At 38.0% G+C, this 22,437-nt stretch overlaps 1 protein-coding gene across 1 annotated transcript in view; it reads left to right on the forward strand.

Annotated features, from left to right (window-relative positions):
- Positions 1–22,437, forward strand: part of sgk1 (serum/glucocorticoid regulated kinase 1) — a 53,265-nt gene that overhangs the window by 7,842 nt on the left and 22,986 nt on the right. Inside the window, exons 2-3 of the mRNA XM_022220045.2 lie at positions 240–524; positions 16,779–16,994. Coding sequence (XP_022075737.1) covers positions 240–524; positions 16,779–16,994 — 501 coding nt within the window. The remainder of the gene's footprint in view (positions 1–239; positions 525–16,778; positions 16,995–22,437) is intronic.

A 22,437-nucleotide genomic window follows, 5' to 3' on the forward strand; every position in this document is an offset into this window, starting at 1 on the left:
ACAAAGACACACAAAACAACTACAAAGACACACAAAACGACCACAAAGAGACACAATCAATGAATTATAAATCTGTGGCTAAAACACATGGAGGTAAAAAAGTCCTGAAAACTGAAGGCGTGGAGATGTTCTCCTTGACTGCTGTCTGTAGATCCAGTCCAGGAGAGCAGATCTTCATCAGAGTTCCTGTTAGACCTCTGAGTGATGTTTAACATGAACCTGGGGTCTCTCCTGTGCAGGTCCGTAGATGGATGAGGAACCCGAAGGTAAGCGTTGAGAAGTCTCAGGGGAAGAACCTTCTGTATCCGTGTCCAAAGTGTCCGCTGGCCGAGGACTTCTGGTTCCACCACTTCCCCTCTCCGTACGGCTGCTGCCACTATTCAGGCCTGCAGGGAGGAAACTTCTACCACCAGGAGCCCTGCTCTCCATGCTCTCCATGTTCTCCATGCTCCCCATGTTCTCCATGTTCTCCGTGTAGACCTGCTGCTGGACCAAACCCTGGAGACAAGAACAAGACCTGCAAGGTACAGGACACACTCTAGAACACAATATAACACAAAAATAACACACTAGAACAAACTATAACACACTAGAACAGACTCCTTCAGAGGAGTCACAGGAGTCTTGGTGGCCACCATTCATTCAAACACAATCAGCTGTTTTCATGTCTGAGGATCATCTATTTCCTTCTTCATCCTCACATCTGGAGACTCTATTTAAAGTTTAATAAAACCTGGATATCAGCTGATTTTATAAACTGGTTATAGAAGTTACAAACCGTTCCATTTATCTGGATAATTTAACTGTTTTTGTTGTTTTTCAGAGTATCGATGCTTGGTATTGGATTTTTGCAGATATTTCATATTTTCCATCTCTCTGGATGATTGTTTTCTGGTTGTATATTTTCCTGCTGATCTTCAGAAGACATCAGGTCTCCAGTAGCAGCTTCAGCATAAGATATCTGGAATTTTATAGAATTTTTCCTTTTATTTGGCTTTGGGTGTTTCAATACATGAAAATATCAATAAAACTACAGAAACAGACTGAAAATCTGCATAACTTTGTGTTCTAAAGAAAATCTAATTAATCCTACAGATTTAGATTTTTATTTGGCACATTTTCTTGAAATACACAAAATTTCACTTCCTGTCCTGGGCTGTCCTCACTTCCTGTCCTGGGCTGTCCTCACTTCCTGTCCTCAGCTGTCCTCACTTCCTGTCCTGGGCTGTCCTCACTTCCTGTCCTCAGCTGTCCTCACTTCCTGTCCTCAGCTGTCCTCACTTCCTGTCCTCAGCTGTCCTCACTTCCTGTCTTCACTTCCTGTCCTCGGCTGTCCTCACTTCCTGTCCTCAGCTGTCCTCACTTCCTGTCCTCAGCTGTCCTCACTTCCTGTCCTCACTTCCTGTCCTCAGCTGTCCTCACTTCCTGTCCTCAGCTGTCCTCACTTCCTGTCCTCACTTCCTGTCCTCAGCTGTCCTCACTTCCTGTCCTCAGCTGTCCTGACTTCCTGTCTTCACTTCCTGTCCTCGGCTGTCCTCACTTCCTGTCCTCAGCTGTCCTCACTTCCTGTCCTCAGCTGTCCTCACTTCCTGTCCTCACTTCCTGTCCTCAGCTGTCCTCACTTCCTGTCCTCAGCTGTCCTCACTTCCTGTCCTCACTTCCTGTCCTCGGCTGTCCTCACTTCCTGTCCTCAGCTGTCCTCACTTCCTGTCCTCAGCTGTCCTCACTTCCTGTCCTCACTTCCTGTCCTCACTTCCTGTCCTCACTTCCTGTCTTCACTTCCTGTCCTCAGCTGTCCTCACTTCCTGTCCTCACTTCCTGTCCTCAGCTGTCCTCACTTCCTGTCCTCACTTCCTGTCCTCGGCTGTCCTCACTTCCTGTCCTCAGCTGTCCTCACTTCCTGTCCTCACTTCCTGTCCTCGGCTGTCCTCACTTCCTGTCCTCAGCTGTCCTCACTTCCTGTCCTCAGCTGTCCTCACTTCCTGTCCTCACTTCCTGTCCTCAGCTGTCCTCACTTCCTGTCCTCAGCTGTCCTCACTTGCTGTCCTCACTTCCTGTCCTCGGCTGTCCTCACTTCCTGTCCTCAGCTGTCCTCACTTCCTGTCCTCAGCTGTCCTCACTTCCTGTCCTCACTTCCTGTCCTCACTTCCTGTCCTCAGCTGTCCTCACTTCCTGTCCTCAGCTGTCCTCACTTCCTGTCCTCGGCTGTCCTCACTTCCTGTCCCTCCTCCTGTTTGTCCATCAGCTCTTTGAACACTTGAAGCAGAATCTTTGTCCTCGTTGTTTCTTTGAGCTGCTGATCGGTTTGTTATGTAACTGAAGGAGGTTTTAGAGGTTTGCTCTTTATGTTGTTGTTGTTGTTTACTGAGTGCTCGTGTTTTTCCTGCAGCATGTTTACATTCAGATCAGACCTGAACTCAGAATGAATCCTGTAAGGAAGTCGGTTCTATAACTGATTGATCCAGAGATCGATTATTAACCATCAGCAGAGGAAACAGAAAGCTGCAGCACAAAGAAGAAGTTTAATCTGGAGATTTAGAGAGTAAAGGACAAAAACTGAGTTTTATCTCTCTACACAATCATTGGTCATCACAATATAATAAAATAAAACTGAAAATACAAACCAAGTCAAAGTAGCTACAAAACTCAATAAACAAACAAACAAACAAACAAACAAATAAAAATAAAAATCAGAAAATATAACCAATGAACATAAATACACATTTAGAAATGGAAAGAATAACGGTTTTCTTTTCATGATTACATTTAAAATATATATATATATTTAAATATTTTATTTTTTGTTGTTACTATTTTTGAATTCAATTAAAATGCTGACATTTTAAATATATATTTTAGAAATATTTTTAATTGTTATATATTGTTGATGTATTTCGTAAAGTTATTTTTAAAATATTTTTTATTTTAAATTTTTAGATTTTTTAAAATTTTTTAATAATTCATTTTTATCAAAATGTATTTTTTGTAATTTCATATTCAATTGAAACTGTTGCCTTTGTAAATATATATTTTAGTATATTTTACCATTGTTTTATGTTGTTGATGTATTTTTTTTAGATTTTTAAAAAATATATTTATATTTTACATTTTTTAATTTAATTTTTCCTGATATTTTAGTATTTTGAAAATAATTTTTTCTGCATTTTTTATATTCATCTGAAAATGCTGACATTTTAAATATATATTTAAATATATTTTTAAAATGTTACGTATTGTTAATGTATTTTTTGGATTTAAAAAAGATTTTTGATAAAACAGTTCATTATTTATTTATTTATTCATGTCTGTTATTTTTATATTTAAATTTTTTTAAAGAAAAACCTTCAGATTTTTACTTCTGTGCAGTACTTCAGTAAATGTACTCAGTTACTCTGCAGTACTTGAGTAAATGTACTCAGTTAACACAGTTGGTAACAGAACGTTTCCGTCTGACGGAGGCTGAATCTTCTGATCAAAGTTTCTCTGAACTTCTTCTCCAGTTTGTTTCTAATAAACTGAGACATCGTTCTGCATTAATTTCTCTCTAAAAAATGAATCTGTGGCGTCTTTCTGCAGCTCAGAAACTTTTTGTTCCACATCAGAAGCTGTGAAACTCTCAGATGTTTGGTTTGGCTGCTGCTCTCCTATTGGCCGGGATCCAGGTCACATGGTCCAGGGTTACATCACATGACCCACATCAGGAGCAGAGTGAAGGTCGACCTGATGACTTTAACCCACAAATCCACGTCTAACAGCGTTTACTTTCATTTTCTGCTCTGTCTGCTGATGATTATGGACTAAAGAGAAGTTCAGAACGAGTTAGGAGGAGGAAATGAAATAAATAAAATAAAATAGAGCCGTTAAAAACTATTTACGGTTTATTTTCTGCTCATTTCTACTCTGTGAATAAAATCCTCTAAAACAAACAGCAAAACAAGTAAAGACGACCAGAATAAATAGATGAACATGATGTTTTGAACATCATTTTAAAACACGTTTTCGGATCATTTTTGAAAAGTTTCGAGTCATTTTGGGCATTTTTTGTGGGTTTTTGGATATTTTGAATTTGTTTAGATTTTTTTTGTTGAGCCATTTTGTGTTTTTGTTTTCAATTTCTGACATTTAGTTGTCATCTTTGAGTTATATTTAACAGTTTCAATGTGAGCGTGTGAGCACAGCATGTGAGGAAATCACACTGATATAAAAAAATGATAAAAACTGATCCACGGGAAACTGGATGAGACAGAAGTTTGAGTGTTTTGGATGTTTGTATTTTGGGTCACTTTTCAGTTGTTGTCTTTTTGTTGTGTTACCAGGAAGCTGAGAGGAAAGTTTTAGATTTATCAGTGGATCTAACTTCATGTCTGGTCATGAACTGTGAGACTGAAAGACTGAGATAAAACCTGAAATCAGAGATAGATGCTTCAGCTTGTTTTCTGTTCCTCATTTTGTGCCTCGTTTTGGCTGTTTTGTGAATCTTTTTCCTCGTTTCGTGCGTTGGTTTTTCCATGTTCTGCTTTGTTTTGGTCATAGCTGTTGTCATTTTTCTCGCTTAATGCCTCGTTGTTCTTGTTTTGGTCAGCCATTTTGTTAAATATATCTGAGTCAGGACGCTTTCTGTAAACTTGGAAGAAACCTGGAGTTGTCTGGAAGGATTTTATATCTCATCAGGCCCGGGAACACCTCAGGATCAACCAGGAGGAAACTGGAAATGGGAAGATGGATGTCTGGAAGAACCTGCAGCTACTGAGACTGAAGAAGAAGGAGAAGAAATAGAAGAAGAAGACGAAGACGGATCCTCCTGGTCACGTCTAGTTTCTAATAAACCAGCATATCAAAGTGTTCAGACAGAAGTGATGTTCTCAGGACGTTCTTCTGTAAACATAGAGTTTATCTGAAGAGTCCTGTTGTGTTCATTAACTTGTTTTCTGTTTGTGAGAAGAACAACTGTGGATCTGTTCCTGGCAGAGAACATTTCTGCACTTCTTTGCTGCCATCTGAGCTGAAACGAAAGTTTTCCTGAAAAATAAATAAAAGATAAAGTCTGAGGCTGAATATGAGACGTTCAGAAGATCCTCCCTTCAGACGTCTACCTCATGAAACCCATCAGAGCATCTAACTACGCAGCTTCAGCAGCTTTAAACATGCAGACGGCTTAGCTTAGCTTAGCTTAGCCCAGCCTTGACCTGCTGCAGATAAACACAGAAGCGCTTCTGCTGCAGGTTTTATTGTTTCATGAATCACGGCGCTGGAATCATGACGCTGCAGTTTCTCCGAAACATAAAGAAGATTAAAGAAACACAAATCAAAGCCGGGAGGAGATAAGACATCCTGTTCTGTTCCTGGAGGTTTGCTCCTCGTCTCAACATGTTCTCTGATTCTTCTCTCTGATCTTTTCTTCACTTTTAGACACTCAGCGAGGCTTTAACCCCTCCAGATTCCTTCATGTTTAGCATCTTTTCCCAGTAAATCAAGGTTCTGTAGTTCCAGTAGAGTTTCCACAAACTGTGACGCATCGAAGCATCCGTGATGTTTGAGCAACGTTAGACACTCCTGATGTCAGAAGATTTGGTAACTCCATATTAATCACATGAATCATTGTCTTCCTGTTTCTGAATTCAGCCTTTGGCGGTTTCCAAGACAGAAAGTTTAAGAGGATCAGAATTTAACTACAAAGACAAATTCAGAATCTAAGAACAGAAAAAGATTCAAGGATGGATTTTAAAATGAATAAAAGTACAAAAACTTTAACAAAATTACAGACAAGCAAATAAAGAATAATGTTTGAGCTCAGGAACAATGGCAAAAAAGTTTGCATCAATCTTTAGATGATGGAAATTGACAACTTTGCCATGAAGTCTAGATGTTCACAGAGGTCTAGATGTTCACAGAGGTCTAGGGGTTCACAGAGGTCTAGATGTTCACAGAGGTCTAAATGCTCATAGAGGTCTAGATGTTCATAGAGGTCTAGATGTTCACAGAGGTCTAGGTGTTCATAGAGGTCTAGGTGTTCACAGAGGTCTAGATGTTCACAGAGGTCTAGGTGTTCACAGAGGTCTAGATGTTCATAGAAGTCTAGGTGTTCATAGAGGTCTAGGTGTTCACAGAGGTCTAGGTGTTCATAGAGGTCTAGGTGTTCATAGAGGTCTAGGTGTTCATAGAGGTCTAGGTGTTCACAGAGGTCTAGGTGTTCACAGAGGTCTAGGTGTTCATAGAGGTCTAGGTGTTCACAGAGGTCTAGGTGTTCACAGAGGTCTAGGTGTTCACAGAGGTCTAGGTGTTCATAGAGGTCTAGGTGTTCACAGAGGTCTAGATGTTCAGAGGTCTAGGTGTTCATAGAGGTCTAGGTGTTCATAGAGGTCTAGGTGTTCATAGAGGTCTAGGTGTTCACAGAGGTCTAGATGTTCAGAGGTCTAGGTGTTCACAGAGGTCTAGGTGTTCATAGAGGTCTAGGTGTTCACAGAGGTCTAAATGTTCAGAGGTCTAGGTGTTCATAGAGGTCTAAATGTTCAGAGGTCTAGGTGTTCACAGAGGTCTAGGTGTTCACAGAGGTCTAGGTGTTCACAGAGGTCTAGGTGTTCATAGAGGTCTAGGTGTTCACAGAGGTCTAAATGTTCAGAGGTCTAGGTGTTCATAGAGGTCTAGGTGTTCACAGAGGTCTAGGTCTTCATAGAGGTCTAGGTGTTCACAGAGGTCTAGATGTTCAGAGGTCTAGGTGTTCATAGAGGTCTAGGTGTTCATAGAGGTCTAGGTGTTCACAGAGGTCTAAATGTTCAGAGGTCTAGGTGTTCATAGAGGTCTAAATGTTCAGAGGTCTAGGTGTTCATAGAGGTCTAAATGTTCAGAGGTCTAGGTGTTCACAGAGGTCTAGGTGTTCATAGAGGTCTAGGTGTTCACAGAGGTCTAAATGTTCAGAGGTCTAGGTGTTCATAGAGGTCTAGGTGTTCACAGAGGTCTAGGTGTTCATAGAGGTCTAGGTGTTCACAGAGGTCTAGATGTTCAGAGGTCTAGGTGTTCATAGAGGTCTAGGTGTTCATAGAGGTCTAGGTGTTCACAGAGGTCTAAATGTTCATAGAGGTCGAGATGTTCATAGAGGTCTAGGTGTTGGAGTTTTACTTTCTACTCATCAGGTTCTACTGATGTTAGAGCCTCAACAGTTGGAGAAACGTGGACCAAAGTCTGTATTTTAGTAGAAACATGGATCCATCCATAGATAAACACTTAGAGGAACTTTATGGAGACACTAGACCAGCCCGGACTGGAGGTTTTGCACTTTTTTAGAGCCAATAATGAAACTTTCATCCTCTGTTTGATCCATTCAGTGATTCTGATGAAACTCTTCAGTCTGTTCTCACCACATTTCATGGATGGTAGTTTTATTTATGGAGACATTAAACCATTAAAATAACTTCACAGGTTGTTTTTGAGGTGAAAATACAAAAAATCTCAGATCTGAAACCATGAAATTAAACCAAAACATTTAAAGAACTTTGCTTTGGGTCCTGAATAAGTAAACTGTGAGCTAAATCTCAGAAACTGGTTTGACTGAAGAAAACTGTCCTCAGGTGTTGAACCAGCTGGTTCCTCACCTGGAGTTCACGTGGATGACGTGTGAACGTGTTTCTGCTCTTTGGACTCTGGTCGTCTTATCTTCAGCTCTCTGGTAGTTTATATTCACATACAGACCTTTACCTGACTGAACTCTGGACTCCACCTGTCCACAGGTGTGTGAGTCCGACCTGTCAGACTGGAGATGAAATCTGGAATTATACCAATCAATGAACCAAAATAAACCCTGAGTCCGTCAGCCGATGCTCTAACACCCAAATATCCACAAGTGCTACAAAAACAAGCAAAGTTACCATAAAAAATACCATTAAATGTTTTAAAAAATCACAACAAAATGTACAAAGTCACCACAAAAACAAGCAACATTATCACAAAAACAATAAATCACCAAAAATAGACACAAAATCGCCATGAAGACATTGGAGGGCAATAGAAACCTGTGAAAACACCACAAAAGATACAAAATTACCACAAAACAAACAACACTATCACAAAACTATGCAAAATTATCACAAAAATGCCCAGAATCACTGCAAAAATGCAAAACCACTACAAAGAAATTGAAAAACACCATAGAAACGTGAAGTCACCACAAAAACACCCAAAAGCACGTCAAAAGGACGCAAAATCACTACAGAGCGATTGAAAAGCAGCACAGAAACGCATGGAATATCAGAAAAACACCACAAAAACAGAAAAATCACCATAAAAATGGCCAAAATCACAAGAAAAACACATAAATTACCACAAAAAAGCAAAAATGATGGTAAAATAGCGCTAAAACATGTAGGAAAACGTGCAAACCATCCTTCTTCAGAAAGCCTCCATGGAATCAACCTTCTCCATCCTTCTCCACCAACCATCAGGAGTCTCCATCAGGTTGGACCGGTCCAACGCCGGGAAGCTGCGGGGGTGTTTAGATGAAATAATGGATTAGTCCAGTAGAACCAGAGTTAGATGACAACAGGTGCACCAGGTGATCACCTGCAGTCTGCTGACCAATCAGATGTTAGGAACTCGGATTCTTGAACCTCTGGTTGTTGAACACAACTTGATGGAGCTCAACTCTGCAGCAGTTTGAAAGTTCTGCTGCTTCCGGAGAACGACCGAGGAACCAGCAGTTATCAGAATCTCAGCAGATCTGCAGCCTCCAGAACCTCAGACTCTCAGAGAGGAAACTATGTCTTGTCATGGTAGTTTTTTTATAGTAGATTTGCATCTTTTGTGATATTTTGCTTCTTTTCATTGTAATTTGCATCTACTTATGGGGATTTCTCCATTTTTTGATGGTAGTTTGTCTTTTTGTAGGGATTTTGTATATTTTTACTGTGATTTTGTATCTTTTTGTGGTGGTTTTACTTCTCTTCATGGTAGTTTGCACCTACTAATGGTGATTTGACATATTTTGCATCTTTTAATGGTGTGGTGATTTTGTATGTTTTTGTTGTAGTGATTTTGTGTCTCTTTGTGGTGTTTTGCTGGGTTTTCTAGTAATTTTGCATTTTTTGAGTTGATTTCACATTGTTTCTTGGGTGATTCTGGATCTCTATCCTGATTTTTGGAGTCTTTTCCTGGTAATTCCTCGTCTTTGTTCTGAAGTGTTGGTCTTAACCCAGTTTGTGTTCGTCTGGCCAGCGTCCAGCTGCAGCTTGGAGGGAAATCCAGCCTCGTTTTGTTCACGCTGAGTGTTTGTTGTTGGTCTAAATCCGTTTCACTGAGCGGCTCCTGGAAAGCGGCTCTCAGCTGTTTAGCATAAACGTGGCGATGGAAAACTGCTAATCCTCCCCGTTCCTTTGTTCTGCAGAGAAGAATGCGGTCAGAGGAATAAACTGTGAGACGCTTTCAGCATGAGTCCATCTTCACTGAGCAGAGAAGGAATGACTGCGGCTTTAGTTTCTCTAGATTCATGAGCAGAACATGGAATGACTGCGGCTTTAGTTTCTCTAGATTCATGAGCAGAACATGGAATGACTGCGGCTTTAGTTTCTCTAGATTCATGAGCAGAACATGGAATGACTCCGGCTTTAGTTTCTCTAGATTCATGAGCAGAACATGGAATGACTCCGGCTTTAGTTTCTCTAGATTCATGAGCAGAACATGGAATGACTGCGGCTTTAGTTTCTCTAGATTCATGAGCAGAACATGGAATGACTCCGGCTTTAGTTTCTCTAGATTCATGAGCAGAACATGGAATGACTGCGGCTTTAGTTTCTCTAGATTCATGAGCAGAACATGGAATGACTCCGGCTTTAGTTTCTCTAGATTCATGAGCAGAACATGGAATGACTGCGGCTTTAGTTTCTCTAGATTCATGAGCAGAACATGGAATGACTGCGGCTTTAGTTTCTCTAGATTCATGAGCAGAACATGGAATGACTGCGGCTTTAGTTTCTCTAGATTCATGAGCAGAACATGGAATGACTCCGGCTTTAGTTTCTCTAGATTCATGAGCAGAACATGGAATGACTCCGGCTTTAGTTTCTCTAGATTCATGAGCAGAACATGGAATGACTGTGGCTTTAGTTTCTCTAGATTCATGAGCAGAACATGGAATGACTCCGGCTTTAGTTTCTCTAGATTCATGAGCAGAACATGGAATGACTCCGGCTTTAGTTTCTCTAGATTCATGAGCAGAACATGGAATGACTCCGGCTTTAGTTTCTCTAGATTCATGAGCAGAACATGGAATGACTCCGGCTTTAGTTTCTCTAGATTCATGAGCAGAACATGGAATGACTCCGGCTTTAGTTTCTCTAGATTCATGAGCAGAACATGGAATGACTCCGGCTTTAGTTTCTCTAGATTCATGAGCAGAACATGGAATGACTGCGGCTTTAGTTTCTCTAGATTCATGAGCAGAACATGGAATGACTGCGGCTTTAGTTTCCAGAGATGAGGCTGGTCTGCTGGGATGTGAAGAAACATCTGAGTTAGTTTTATACTCAGAGTTTTAACAAACTGTAGATGGAAAAGTCAAACATGATGTGAGGTTGAAAGTGTTTAATATTCACACCGTGACCTCAACCGATTGACATCAACTGTTGATTATAAGTCTTTTTGTGCAAGTTGTGACTCTTTGTGGTGATTTAGCATTTTTGGGGGTATTTAGCATCTTTTTATGATAATTCAGTCCTTTTTCATGTTGATTTTGCATCTTTTTGGGATATTATTGTGTTTTTTTTTACCTCTTTGCTTCATCTCACCTCTGGAGGGTGAAAAGTGTTTCTAGGAGCTTCATCTTTTCAGAAACCTTTCAGGGTTTAGATGAAGAGATTTCAGAAAATGAACATATCTGGTTATAAATCTATCTTCACCTCCAGCAGCACCTCCTCTTCTGTCCTCTGACCTGCAGAATAAAACCTGTGGGACACTCTTTCTGAGGGACTTTTTTTATTTCTTGTTGCTCTAATCCACCCTGAGAGCTCCACTAATCCCATCTTCCACCTTCATGTTCCAGATCTGCAGCTCAGTGGTTTCTCACTGAGCTTCTAACTTTAGTTTGGCCTCTTGGAAAACACTTGATCTGCTTCCAACGTTCAGCTCCTGGTTGTTTCTAGGGTCGTCTATCTGCAGCGTTCCTCACCGACCTGCTGAGGAACAAACTGGTGGATGGTTCTGGTGAAGATCTTGGTCTTTTTAGTCCTAATGAAGCAGAAACCTGCAGGAATCTTCCTGTTCTCTGGTTGTTCTTCTTCAGTTTCCTCTCAAATATCCATAATTCTCCATTTATTTTATCATGAAGAACCTTCACAGTTTCCTCCATAGAACTGGAGTCCAGGAACCACGTCTTGGTTTATTCCAGACAGATTTAAAGTTGTCAGACCCAAACATTGTGCTTCTGAATGTTGTAGTTTTGACTCTTTGTGGTGAGTTTTGCAAATTTTTTGTCTTAGTTTCACTTTTTTATTTATGATTTTACGTCTTTAGGCAGTAACTTTGTGTGTTTTTGTGGTAATTTTACATTTTTTATGGTGTGATTGTGGCTTTTCTGGTTTATTTACAATTTGTTGTGGTGAGTCTGCATCTTTTTTGTGGTGTTTTTGTGGTGTTTTTACTTTGCTTAAATGGGAACTTTGTTTTTTTTCAACCTGGGGTCTGTTTCCATATGTAATTTCATACATGTGAGTGATGGAGAAATGAATTTTCGACATAGCTCCAGTATTTAGCCAGGCAGGCAGCTTAGCAGCTCAGCTAACAGCTCAGCTAGCGAAAAGTATGGGGCAGCTGCCCCCCGTGTCAAAGTCCGCCCTAACGTGCTTTTTTCCCCTTTTTTCCCCACACTGACCGGCTCAGATAGTCTCATTGAGTGTCCCACAACATACTAGAGATGAGAAGTGAACGAAAACCTCCACATTACCTGGTGATCGCTCTTTGTTGTGGTCTGTATCCAAATCTCAGGACGCAAGAAAGCAAATCTCGTTCCGGTGTTTTGGCGCGAGCTCTCGCGCGATTTCGGAACGAGATTTGCTTTCTTGCGTCCTGAGATTTGGATACAGACCACAGGTTTTCTATCTGTGAAGAGGCTCTCTCAGGTTTCTTCTGCTCTCTGTCTGTCCTCCTTGTTGCCTCTCTGGAGTTTGGATCTGGTCTGGGTTCTGATGGTTCATTATTTTGTGATCCAACAGCTTCGACCTTGTTCTTAATGAGGAACTCTTATCTCTGAATGGAGCTTATTATGTAATTCTGCTGCTGCTGGAGGTCGACTGACACCAGAGGACAAACAGCTGAAGGCGGTTCAGAAGAAAAACCACAGAAACACTGATTTTATCCTCTGTTCTGATCTGAAACAGGAGGAAAAATACAAGCCAACTCAGAATTGCCTTCAATTATAACTAAACTACATTCAGATTCATTTAGATTTATGTTTTAAAGACACATTTTTTGGTGTGGGACACAGCAGGAAGGCTTTTATTTTGAAAGACAACCAAGACTCAGGAGCTCCTCCATTATTCTGTTTTTTTCATTTGTTTACCTTTAGTTTTAAGTGACTGTTTGGTCGTTTAGACACCAGAATATATCAGAAAACACTTTCACCATAACTACTAGTTAGATCAGGGGTGTCCAACATGAGGCCCGTGGGCCAAAAGTGGTCCTCCAGAGGGTCCAATCCGGCCCTCAAAGTGTAAAAATTACAGAGAAGACATTCACTGCAGATTGTAAATTAGTAAAACTATAAATTTAATATCATTTCTAGACCATGACAAGTTGTTTGGATCAGAAAGTAAAATACTAGCAAACGACATAGTTCTGTTTCTATGGTTTTGTTTTAATTTCACATTTTTGGTTGGGGAATTTGGCATCTTTGTCTTGATTTTGAGTTCTTCAGTGCTAATTCTGCACTTTTTTGTGTTGATGTTGTTTTTCCAACATGTGTTTGCATGTTTTTGTGGTAATTTCACATTTTTTGGGGCAATTTTGCATCTTTTCATGGCGTGTTTGTCGATTTTTTTTTTTAAATTTTTTAAATGATTTTACAGTTTTTGGTGACTTTGCATCTTTTCACATAGTGTGTTTGCATGTTTTACTTTGATTTCACTTTTTTATTGATATTTTTGTGTAGATTTTTTTTCAAGGTATGTTTGGTAATTTCACATTATTTTGGTGGTGACTTAAAATACTTTTTTTCATCATCATGTTTTTTGGATAAATTTTTTTTTGTTAGTGATCTTGCAACTTTTTGTGGTAATTCTTGCGTATTTTTGAGATGATTTGGGTTTTTTGTGGTGATTTTGCATCATCACATCTGTAAGGTCATTAAGGATTATCTTATTTTATCTTAGAAGCCTGGTTTAGTCTAGTCACTAAAACTAAGTTGTTTTGTTTTTTAAAATATCACTGTTGAAAGTACTTTTGCTGCACGCTAAAGAACATTTTGTTCTTATTTGTGATTTTTTTTTTCTTTTAACTCTGGACTGAAAACAGGTTGAAGCAGGAAAATTCACTGAGCCGGTTCAGTACATCTGTATTTTACTGTGTCTTATTGCATTTTATTGTATTTTACTGTATATTTGTAGCTCAGGTTTATGATCTGATGGACTTTGAGGTGATTCCTGAAGATAGTTTTCTGATAGCTGTGGTTTTCATCTGCAGCTCTGTGGGAGTAAAGCAGGAACCTGTAGGTAAAGCTGCTTTACGTAACTTTATCAGTGACCGTTTTATGAAAGTGTTGGAGTTTAGCAGGTCAGTGGGGAGAATGTGCAGCCTGGCGGTTTTTACTGGGTGACTTATGGATGTGCTGTGAGCTTCCTAGACTATTTAACATCCTGACTTTATGAGCTGCTGGTAGAAAAGCTCTGACATAACTCCTGTTGTCTCAGGAGGCCGACAGGAAACGGCTTTTAACATACATGTGGATATTTTCATAACCCTGGAGGAAATCATGCTGCGTTCAGTGAAACGGATCAGATAAAAAGTGTTTGTGTGTCAGTAGAGCCACAGCCGTGATGAATATTAATGATCCGCTCACTCATTCAGATCTTCCTGGACGTGTTCTGGTTTCTACTGTGAAGCTGAATAAACATGTGAAGGTTTGAAATGAACCAAAAATACAAAAGGCAAATGATTGGGGCAAGATGTCAAAATACATCTCTATTAATGAAGCTTTTATGAGTTAAACATAAGTTAAATCAGTTTTCTACAGTCACTGATTTATATTATTGATTGTAGTCATAGTTATTAATATTCATTATTTAATCTCAGATCAGCTGGGTCCTTCTGCTCGAACAACTCACCTCTACTTGACACTTCTGGATATTTATGAAGATAATTGTGAAGTTTTCAGTTTGATATCATGATTTGAAGCACGGTGGAGGCAGCATCATGATGAAGCATGGTGGGGGCAGCATCATGATGAAGCACGGTGGAGGCAGTATCATGATGAGAAGCACGGTGGAGGCAGCATCATGATGAAGCACGGTGGAGGCAGTATCATGATGAAGCACGGTGGAGGCAGCATCATGATGAAGCACGGTGGAGGCAGCATCATGATGAAGCACGGTGGAGGCAGCATCATGATGAGAAGCATGGTGGAGGCAGCATCATGATGAAGCACGGTGGAGGCAGCATCATGATGAGAAGCATGGTGGAGGCAGCATCATGATGAGAAGCATGGTGGAGGCAGCATCATGATGAAGCACGGTGGAGGCAGCATCATGATGAGAAGCATGGTGGAGGCAGCATCATGATGAAGCACGGTGGAGGCAGCATCATGATGAAGCACGGTGGAGGCAGCATCATGATGAGAAGCATGGTGGAGGCAGCATCATGATGAAGCACGGTGGAGGCAGCATCATGATGAAGCACGGTGGAGGCAGCATCATGATGAGAAGCATGGTGGAGGCAGCATCATGATGAAGCACGGTGGAGGCAGCATCATGATGAAGCACGGTGGAGGCAGCATCATGATGAAGCATGGTGGAGGTAGCATCATGAAGTGAAGCATGGTGGAGGCAGCATCATGATGTAAATGTGACTCATTGACTTTTACATAATTTTTGTTTTTTACATGATCTTGGAAAATGTTTTGTATTTTATCCTAAAATTTCACACTTATCTTTATAAATATCTGTATTTTATGCCATGAAAAATTCCAGCCAGTCAGAGACGGTTTGTCCGTTATATCTGCGCCTATGACTGGTTAGCTTAGCATAGCAGCAGGCTGCGTTCAGGATCACATTGCTTTACTGGTGTTCTAACGGAGCAGAATGCTGAGTCATGCCATTAATATTTGACCTGGACTGAAGGAGCTGCTTGATTCTTACCAAGTCACTGTGATGTAACGGCTGCAAAGGATCGTGGGTCGGTTAAACATTGTTGTGATGTGTCTGAATGTCCTAGTGCTCTACTGGGACATGGTGTCACACTCCGTTTATTAACCTCTCTGGACCTGAATCTGATTCTGATGTTTGTCCAGCAGCTGATGGAGGCTCAGATTAAACTCGTTTAACGTCTGAAGGACATGTCCAGCTTACATAAGAGCTGCAGGTCGTCTAATTTCCTTCAGGAATGCTGAGAACTTTGACCTCCAGCCACTCTAGTGTTCCTCCGTCACGCCTCCTCAGCTGCAATAAATCATCAGAAACACTGGAACAGCGGCGTTTGGTTTATAGAATAACCTGAAAATCGACAAATCTGGAGCTAAAAACACAAATAAACACTGACAGTCAATTTAACAAATCATTTTCACATTGAAGGTCATAAAGAAGAACTGGTTTCTATGATACACTGTAAAAAATCTCCTGTAAAAACATGTAAATCTGGTGGAAAACTACAGTAAATATCAGTACAATGATGATATTTTACACATTATTTACAGTTTTGAGGGTGTTTTTAATTATGTTTTTGGACAGTTAGCATGAACATTAATTAGATTTTGTGACTTCTATGAGATGTTACCATTATTTACAGTTTAAAACTGTTTTAAAAAGTAATTTTTACAGTGTAGATTTAACCCTCCTGTTGTCTTCCTTTACAGGCACCAAAAAATATTGTTTGCTTGTCTGAAAAAAAATCCAAAAATTCAGCAAAAAATTCCCCAAATTTCAGAAAATTTGCAAAATCTTTAGTAAGAAAGTTCCAATAATTCCTTAAAAGTTTCCCTAAGAAGTTTTTCTTTAAATCCCCCAAATGTGGCAAGAAAATTCTTGTAAATATTTTCAAAAAATGAGTAAATATCTTCCAAAAAAAAAAAAAAATCTAAAGTGATTCCAGATACATATATCAGTGAAACTTCTAATATTTTCTTTAAGAACATTCAGGAAAAAAAATGGATAGTGGTTGATTTTTATGTGAATATTCTTAAGAAGCATTTTTAACATTTCTTTTTTCCACCGTAAAATGTTCAAAGATTTCCCAAAAAATACTGAAAATGTGGACATCAGAAGTTTTATTGTGAAAATCAAATTTTTTCCACATTTTCAAACTTTGAAACGGGTTAATTTGACCCACAGGAAGACACCAGGGTTAATAAACTACTTCCTGTCTTTGAAAAAATGTTCTCAGACCATAATAAAGGAACTTTCCTTGTTTATCTTTGCTGTTGTTTGTGTTTTTTAGGTGTTAAAGGAGTTACTGGACTCCTTCAGAGGAGTCATATTTGTCTTGGTGGCCTCCTTGTGTCCTCCTGATTGATGCTTTTCAAGCTTTTCTCAGGTTTTCTTGTTCTTTAGTCTTCATGGTTTTATTTTGAACACATAATGTCTTCCTTCCAGCTGAGGAAGTGGAGGATGTTGTCCCGTCACCATGGCGACGGCGCGGTGAAGCAGAAGGAGGCGGAGCCAGACGTCCACCTGTGTGGCTGTCAGTCCTGGGGGCTCCACGCTTCGCCCCTATTGGCCAGTCCGGTGATGCTGGAGTGCTCGATCTGCAGCGGTCCGTACATCAGCTACGCTCTGGAGGACACCTGGCAGCCACGGCAACGCACACAGGTAGGTGAGGTCTGCTGGAAAATACACTACACAGGTTCCTACAGGTAACAGGTGGGTTCAGATGGACACCAGAGAGCTCAGGAGGGTTTGACCTGCAGAGAAATGATGGTAGAGTCTGATCATTTACGACATTTTATGGTGATTTTGTGGCGATTTCATGTTTTTATGGTGTTTATCAATGTCTTTGTTGTGATTTTGTGTCTTTTTGTGGTGATTTTGTGTCATTTCATGGTCATTTTGCATGTTTTTGTAGTGATTTTGTGCATTTTTGTGGTAATTTCATGTTCGTCTATGATGCTTTTGAATCTCTTTGTGGTAATCTTACTCGTTTTGTGATGGTTTTCTGCATTTTTATGGTAATTTTGCTTGTTGTTATTGTGATTTTACATCGTTTTGTGGTGATTTAATGTGTTTTTATGGTGCTAGTCAATCTCTTTGTTGTGATTTTGAGTCTTTTTTTGAGGTGATTTAGTGTTTTATGGTAACTTTGCATGTTTTTGCAGTGATTTGGGGAGTGTTTGAGACTCTAGAATCTGATGAGTTAAAACCCGTTAAGCTTCAGTATTCTGCCTGCGGAACACTTCAAGATCTGCATAAGCATTTCCTTAAATGTCTGAAGCTGCAAACGCGATTATACAAACACTATACGCCGATGGAAAGCTTAGATTCTCATGAATCCGCCGGTATAAACCACTTTCAGATGTGATTACCACAGCGGGTAATATAAACACATTTGTCCGACAAACAACGAATATCCACCTTTTTTATTGTTTTTCTTCTGTATTTGTGCATAGAAACCATAAAAAAAATCTCCCAAATCCACCTTTCTGAGTGCTCTGCCGGTAAAAATAAACTCCTCCAGTGAGTCACAGTGAAGTTTTCAGACCTTCACCTCTCCATGACCCTCACAGAATAAAAACTCTTCCTCCCACAAACTTTCAGGCTTCTGTTGGAAAAATAAATCTGCCTGAAATATTAATGAAGAGAAACTCCAGAGTCGACATCTCCATGGAAACCAACTCCACCAGAATCCATAAACAGCTGCAGAAAGAGAAGAAGAAAAGATTCTACAGATGAGCTGACAGCTGGAAAATAAAACAAATCTGACAGTAGAACACTCAGAAATATCTGTAAAATAATGTTTTTAACAGAGCATAACAGTCTGATTTTACAGTCACATGTTGTAACAAGAAAAAACACCAAAAGTTTTCAGTTTGAATTTTTGTCACTGTTACTAAAAATCCTGTAAAATAAAAGAGTAAAAGTCTGTCAAAAATGAGCCAAAAAGTTAAACATCAAATGGAATGCTTCAAAAGCTGTAGAAATAAATGAATAAATAAATATAATTTTAAAAAATATAGTAATGAAAAATTCCTGTAATAGAAAACATAATTCAAAAATGGTGTAAATAAAAACAAAAAATGAATAATAAATACATTTAATTTTTAAAAAAAGTCAAGTAACAAAAAAATCCTGTAAAAGAAAAGTGCAGAAATCTGACAGCAAATAAAAAAGTTAAACAATCAGTGGAATAATTCAAAAACTGTAGAAATAAATTTTAAGAAATTATTCAAAAAATAAAATCTGACAGAAAACGTGACAAATAAATTTAGATGGAAAATTATAAAAATAGTTATAAAATAAAAACAGATTCAAAATGACAAAGCTGTTTGTACTCTGTGTAGATATGTGCTGTTATTGACGACAATAATGGATTTAAATGAATAACAACAGACTCAAAATGACAAAAATGAGAATAAAATAGACTGAAAATGGCAAAAAAGTAAAATATATAAAAACAAACTCAAAATGACAAAAGCTGTTTTCATTTTATATATGTGTACTATAATGTGTACTATAATGTGTACTATCTGGGCTGTTTTTTACTATAACGTGTACTATAATGTGTACTATCTGGGCTGTTTTTTTACTATAATGTGTACTATAATGTGTACTATCTGGGCTGTTTTTTACTATAACGTGTACTATAATGTGTACTATCTGGGCTGTTTTTTTACTATAACGTGTACTATAATGTGTACTATCTGGGCTGTTTTTTACTATAACGTGTACTATAATGTGTACTATCTGGGCTGTTTTTTTACTATAACGTGTACTATAATGTGTACTATCTGGGCTGTTTTTTACTATAACGTGTACTATAATGTGTACTATCTGGGCTGTTTTTTTACTATAACGTGTACTATAATGTGTACTATCTGGGCTGTTTTTTTACTATAACGTGTACTATAATGTGTACTATCTGGGCTGTTTTTTTACTATAACGTGTACTATAATGTGTACTATCTGGGCTGTTTTTTACTATAACGTGTACTATAATGTGTACTATCTGGGCTGTTTTTTTACTATAACGTGTACTATAATGTGTACTATCTGGGCTGTTTTTTTACTATAACGTGTACTATAATGTGTACTATCTGGGCTGTTTTTTACTATAATGTGTACTATAATGTGTACTATCTGGGCTGTTTTTTTACTATAATGTGTACTATAATGTGTACTATCTGGGCTGTTTTTTTACTATAATGTGTACTATAATGTGTACTATCTGGGCTGTTTTTTTACTATAATGTGTACTATCTGGGCTGTTTTTTTACTATAATGTGTACTATAATGTGTACTATCTGGGCTGTTTTTTTACTATAATGTGTACTATAATGTGTACTATCTGGGCTGTTTTTTTACTATAATGTGTACTATAATGTGTACTATCTGGGCTGTTTTTTTACTATAATGTGTACTATAATGTGTACTATCTGGGCTGTTTTTTACTATAATGTGTACTATAATGTGTACTATCTGGGCTGTTTTTTTACTATAACGTGTACTATCTGGGCTGTTTTTTTACTATAACGTGTACTATAATGTGTACTATCTGGGCTGTTTTTTTACTATAATGTGTACTATCTGGGCTGTTTTTTTACTATAACGTGTACTATAATGTGTACTATCTGGGCTGTTTTTTTACTATAACGTGTACTATAATGTGTACTATCTGGGCTGTTTTTTTACTATAACGTGTACTATAATGTGTACTATCTGGGCTGTTTTTTTACTATAATGTGTACTATAATGTGTACTATCTGGGCTGTTTTTTTACTATAATGTGTACTATAATGTGTACTATCTGGGCTGTTTTTTTACTATAATGTGTACTATCTGGGCTGTTTTTTTACTATAATGTGTACTATCTGGGCTGTTTTTTACTATAATGTGTACTATCTGGGCTGTTTTTTTACTATAATGTGTACTATAATGTGTACTATCTGGGCTGTTTTTTTACTATAACGTGTACTATAATGTGTACTATCTGGGCTGTTTTTTTACTATAATGTGTACTATAATGTGTACTATCTGGGCTGTTTTTACTATAACGTGTACTATAATGTGTACTATCTGGGCTGTTTTTTTTACTATAATGTGTACTATCTGGGCTGTTTTTTTACTATAACGTGTACTATAATGTGTACTATCTGGGCTGTTTTTTTTACTATAATGTGTACTATCTGGGCTGTTTTTACTATAACGTGTACTATAATGTGTACTATCTGGGCTGTTTTTTTACTATAATGTGTACTATCTGGGCTGTTTTTTTACTATAATGTGTACTATCTGGGCTGTTTTTTTACTATAATGTGTACTATAATGTGTACTATCTGGGCTGTTTTTTACTATAATGTGTACTATAATGTGTACTATCTGGGCTGTTTTTTTACTATAACGTGTACTATAATGTGTACTATCTGGGCTGTTTTTTTACTATAATGTGTACTATAATGTGTACTATCTGGGCTGTTTTTTACTATAACGTGTACTATAATGTGTACTATCTGGGCTGTTTTTTTACTATAATGTGTACTATCTGGGCTGTTTTTTTACTATAATGTGTACTATAATGTGTACTATCTGGGCTGTTTTTTTACTATAATGTGTACTATCTGGGCTGTTTTTTTACTATAATGTGTACTATAATGTGTACTATCTGGGCTGTTTTTTACTATAACGTGTACTATAATGTGTACTATCTGGGCTGTTTTTTTACTATAACGTGTACTATAATGTGTACTATCTGGGCTGTTTTTTTACTATAATTTGTACTATCTGGGCTGTTTTTTTACTATAATGTGTACTATCTGGGCTGTTTATGTGTACTATAACGTGTACTATAATGTGTACTATCTGGGCTGTTTTTTACTATAACGTGTACTATAATGTGTACTATCTGGGCTGTTTTTTACTATAATGTGTACTATAATGTGTACTATCTGGGCTGTTTTTTACTATAACGTGTACTATAATGTGTACTATCTGGGCTGTTTTTTACTATAACGTGTACTATAATGTGTACTATCTGGGCTGTTTTTTACTATAACGTGTACTATAATGTGTACTATCTGGGCTGTTTTTTTACTATAATGTGTACTATAATGTGTACTATCTGGGCTGTTTTTTTACTATAATGTGTACTATAATGTGTACTATCTGGGCTGTTTTTTTACTATAATGTGTACTATAATGTGTACTATCTGGGCTGTTTTTTTACTATAATGTGTACTATAATGTGTACTATCTGGGCTGTTTTTTACTATAATGTGTACTATAATGTGTACTATCTGGGCTGTTTTTTTACTATAACGTGTACTATAATGTGTACTATCTGGGCTGTTTTTTTACTATAATGTGTACTATAATGTGTACTATCTGGGCTGTTTTTTACTATAACGTGTACTATAATGTGTACTATCTGGGCTGTTTTTTTACTATAACGTGTACTATAATGTGTACTATCTGGGCTGTTTTTTTACTATAACGTGTACTATAATGTGTACTATCTGGGCTGTTTTTTTACTATAACGTGTACTATAATGTGTACTATCTGGGCTGTTTTTTTACTATAACGTGTACTATAATGTGTACTATCTGGGCTGTTTTTTACTATAATGTGTACTATAATGTGTACTATCTGGGCTGTTTTTTACTATAATGTGTACTATAATGTGTACTATCTGGGCTGTTTTTTTACTATAACGTGTACTATAATGTGTACTATCTGGGCTGTTTTTTTACTATAATGTGTACTATCTGGGCTGTTTTTTTACTATAATGTGTACTATAATGTGTACTATCTGGGCTGTGTTTTTTACTATAACGTGTACTATAATGTGTACTATCTGGGCTGTTTTTTTACTATAATGTGTACTATCTGGGCTGTTTTTTACTATAATGTGTACTATAATGTGTACTATCTGGGCTGTGTTTTTTACTATAACGTGTACTATAATGTGTACTATCTGGGCTGTTTTTTTACTATAATGTGTACTATAATGTGTACTATCTGGGCTGTTTTTTACTATAACGTGTACTATAATGTGTACTATCTGGGCTGTTTTTTACTATAATGTGTACTATAATGTGTACTATC

Source organism: Acanthochromis polyacanthus, chromosome 16 (assembly GCF_021347895.1).
Source record: "Acanthochromis polyacanthus isolate Apoly-LR-REF ecotype Palm Island chromosome 16, KAUST_Apoly_ChrSc, whole genome shotgun sequence".
NCBI classification, from domain to species: Eukaryota; Metazoa; Chordata; class Actinopteri; family Pomacentridae; genus Acanthochromis; species Acanthochromis polyacanthus.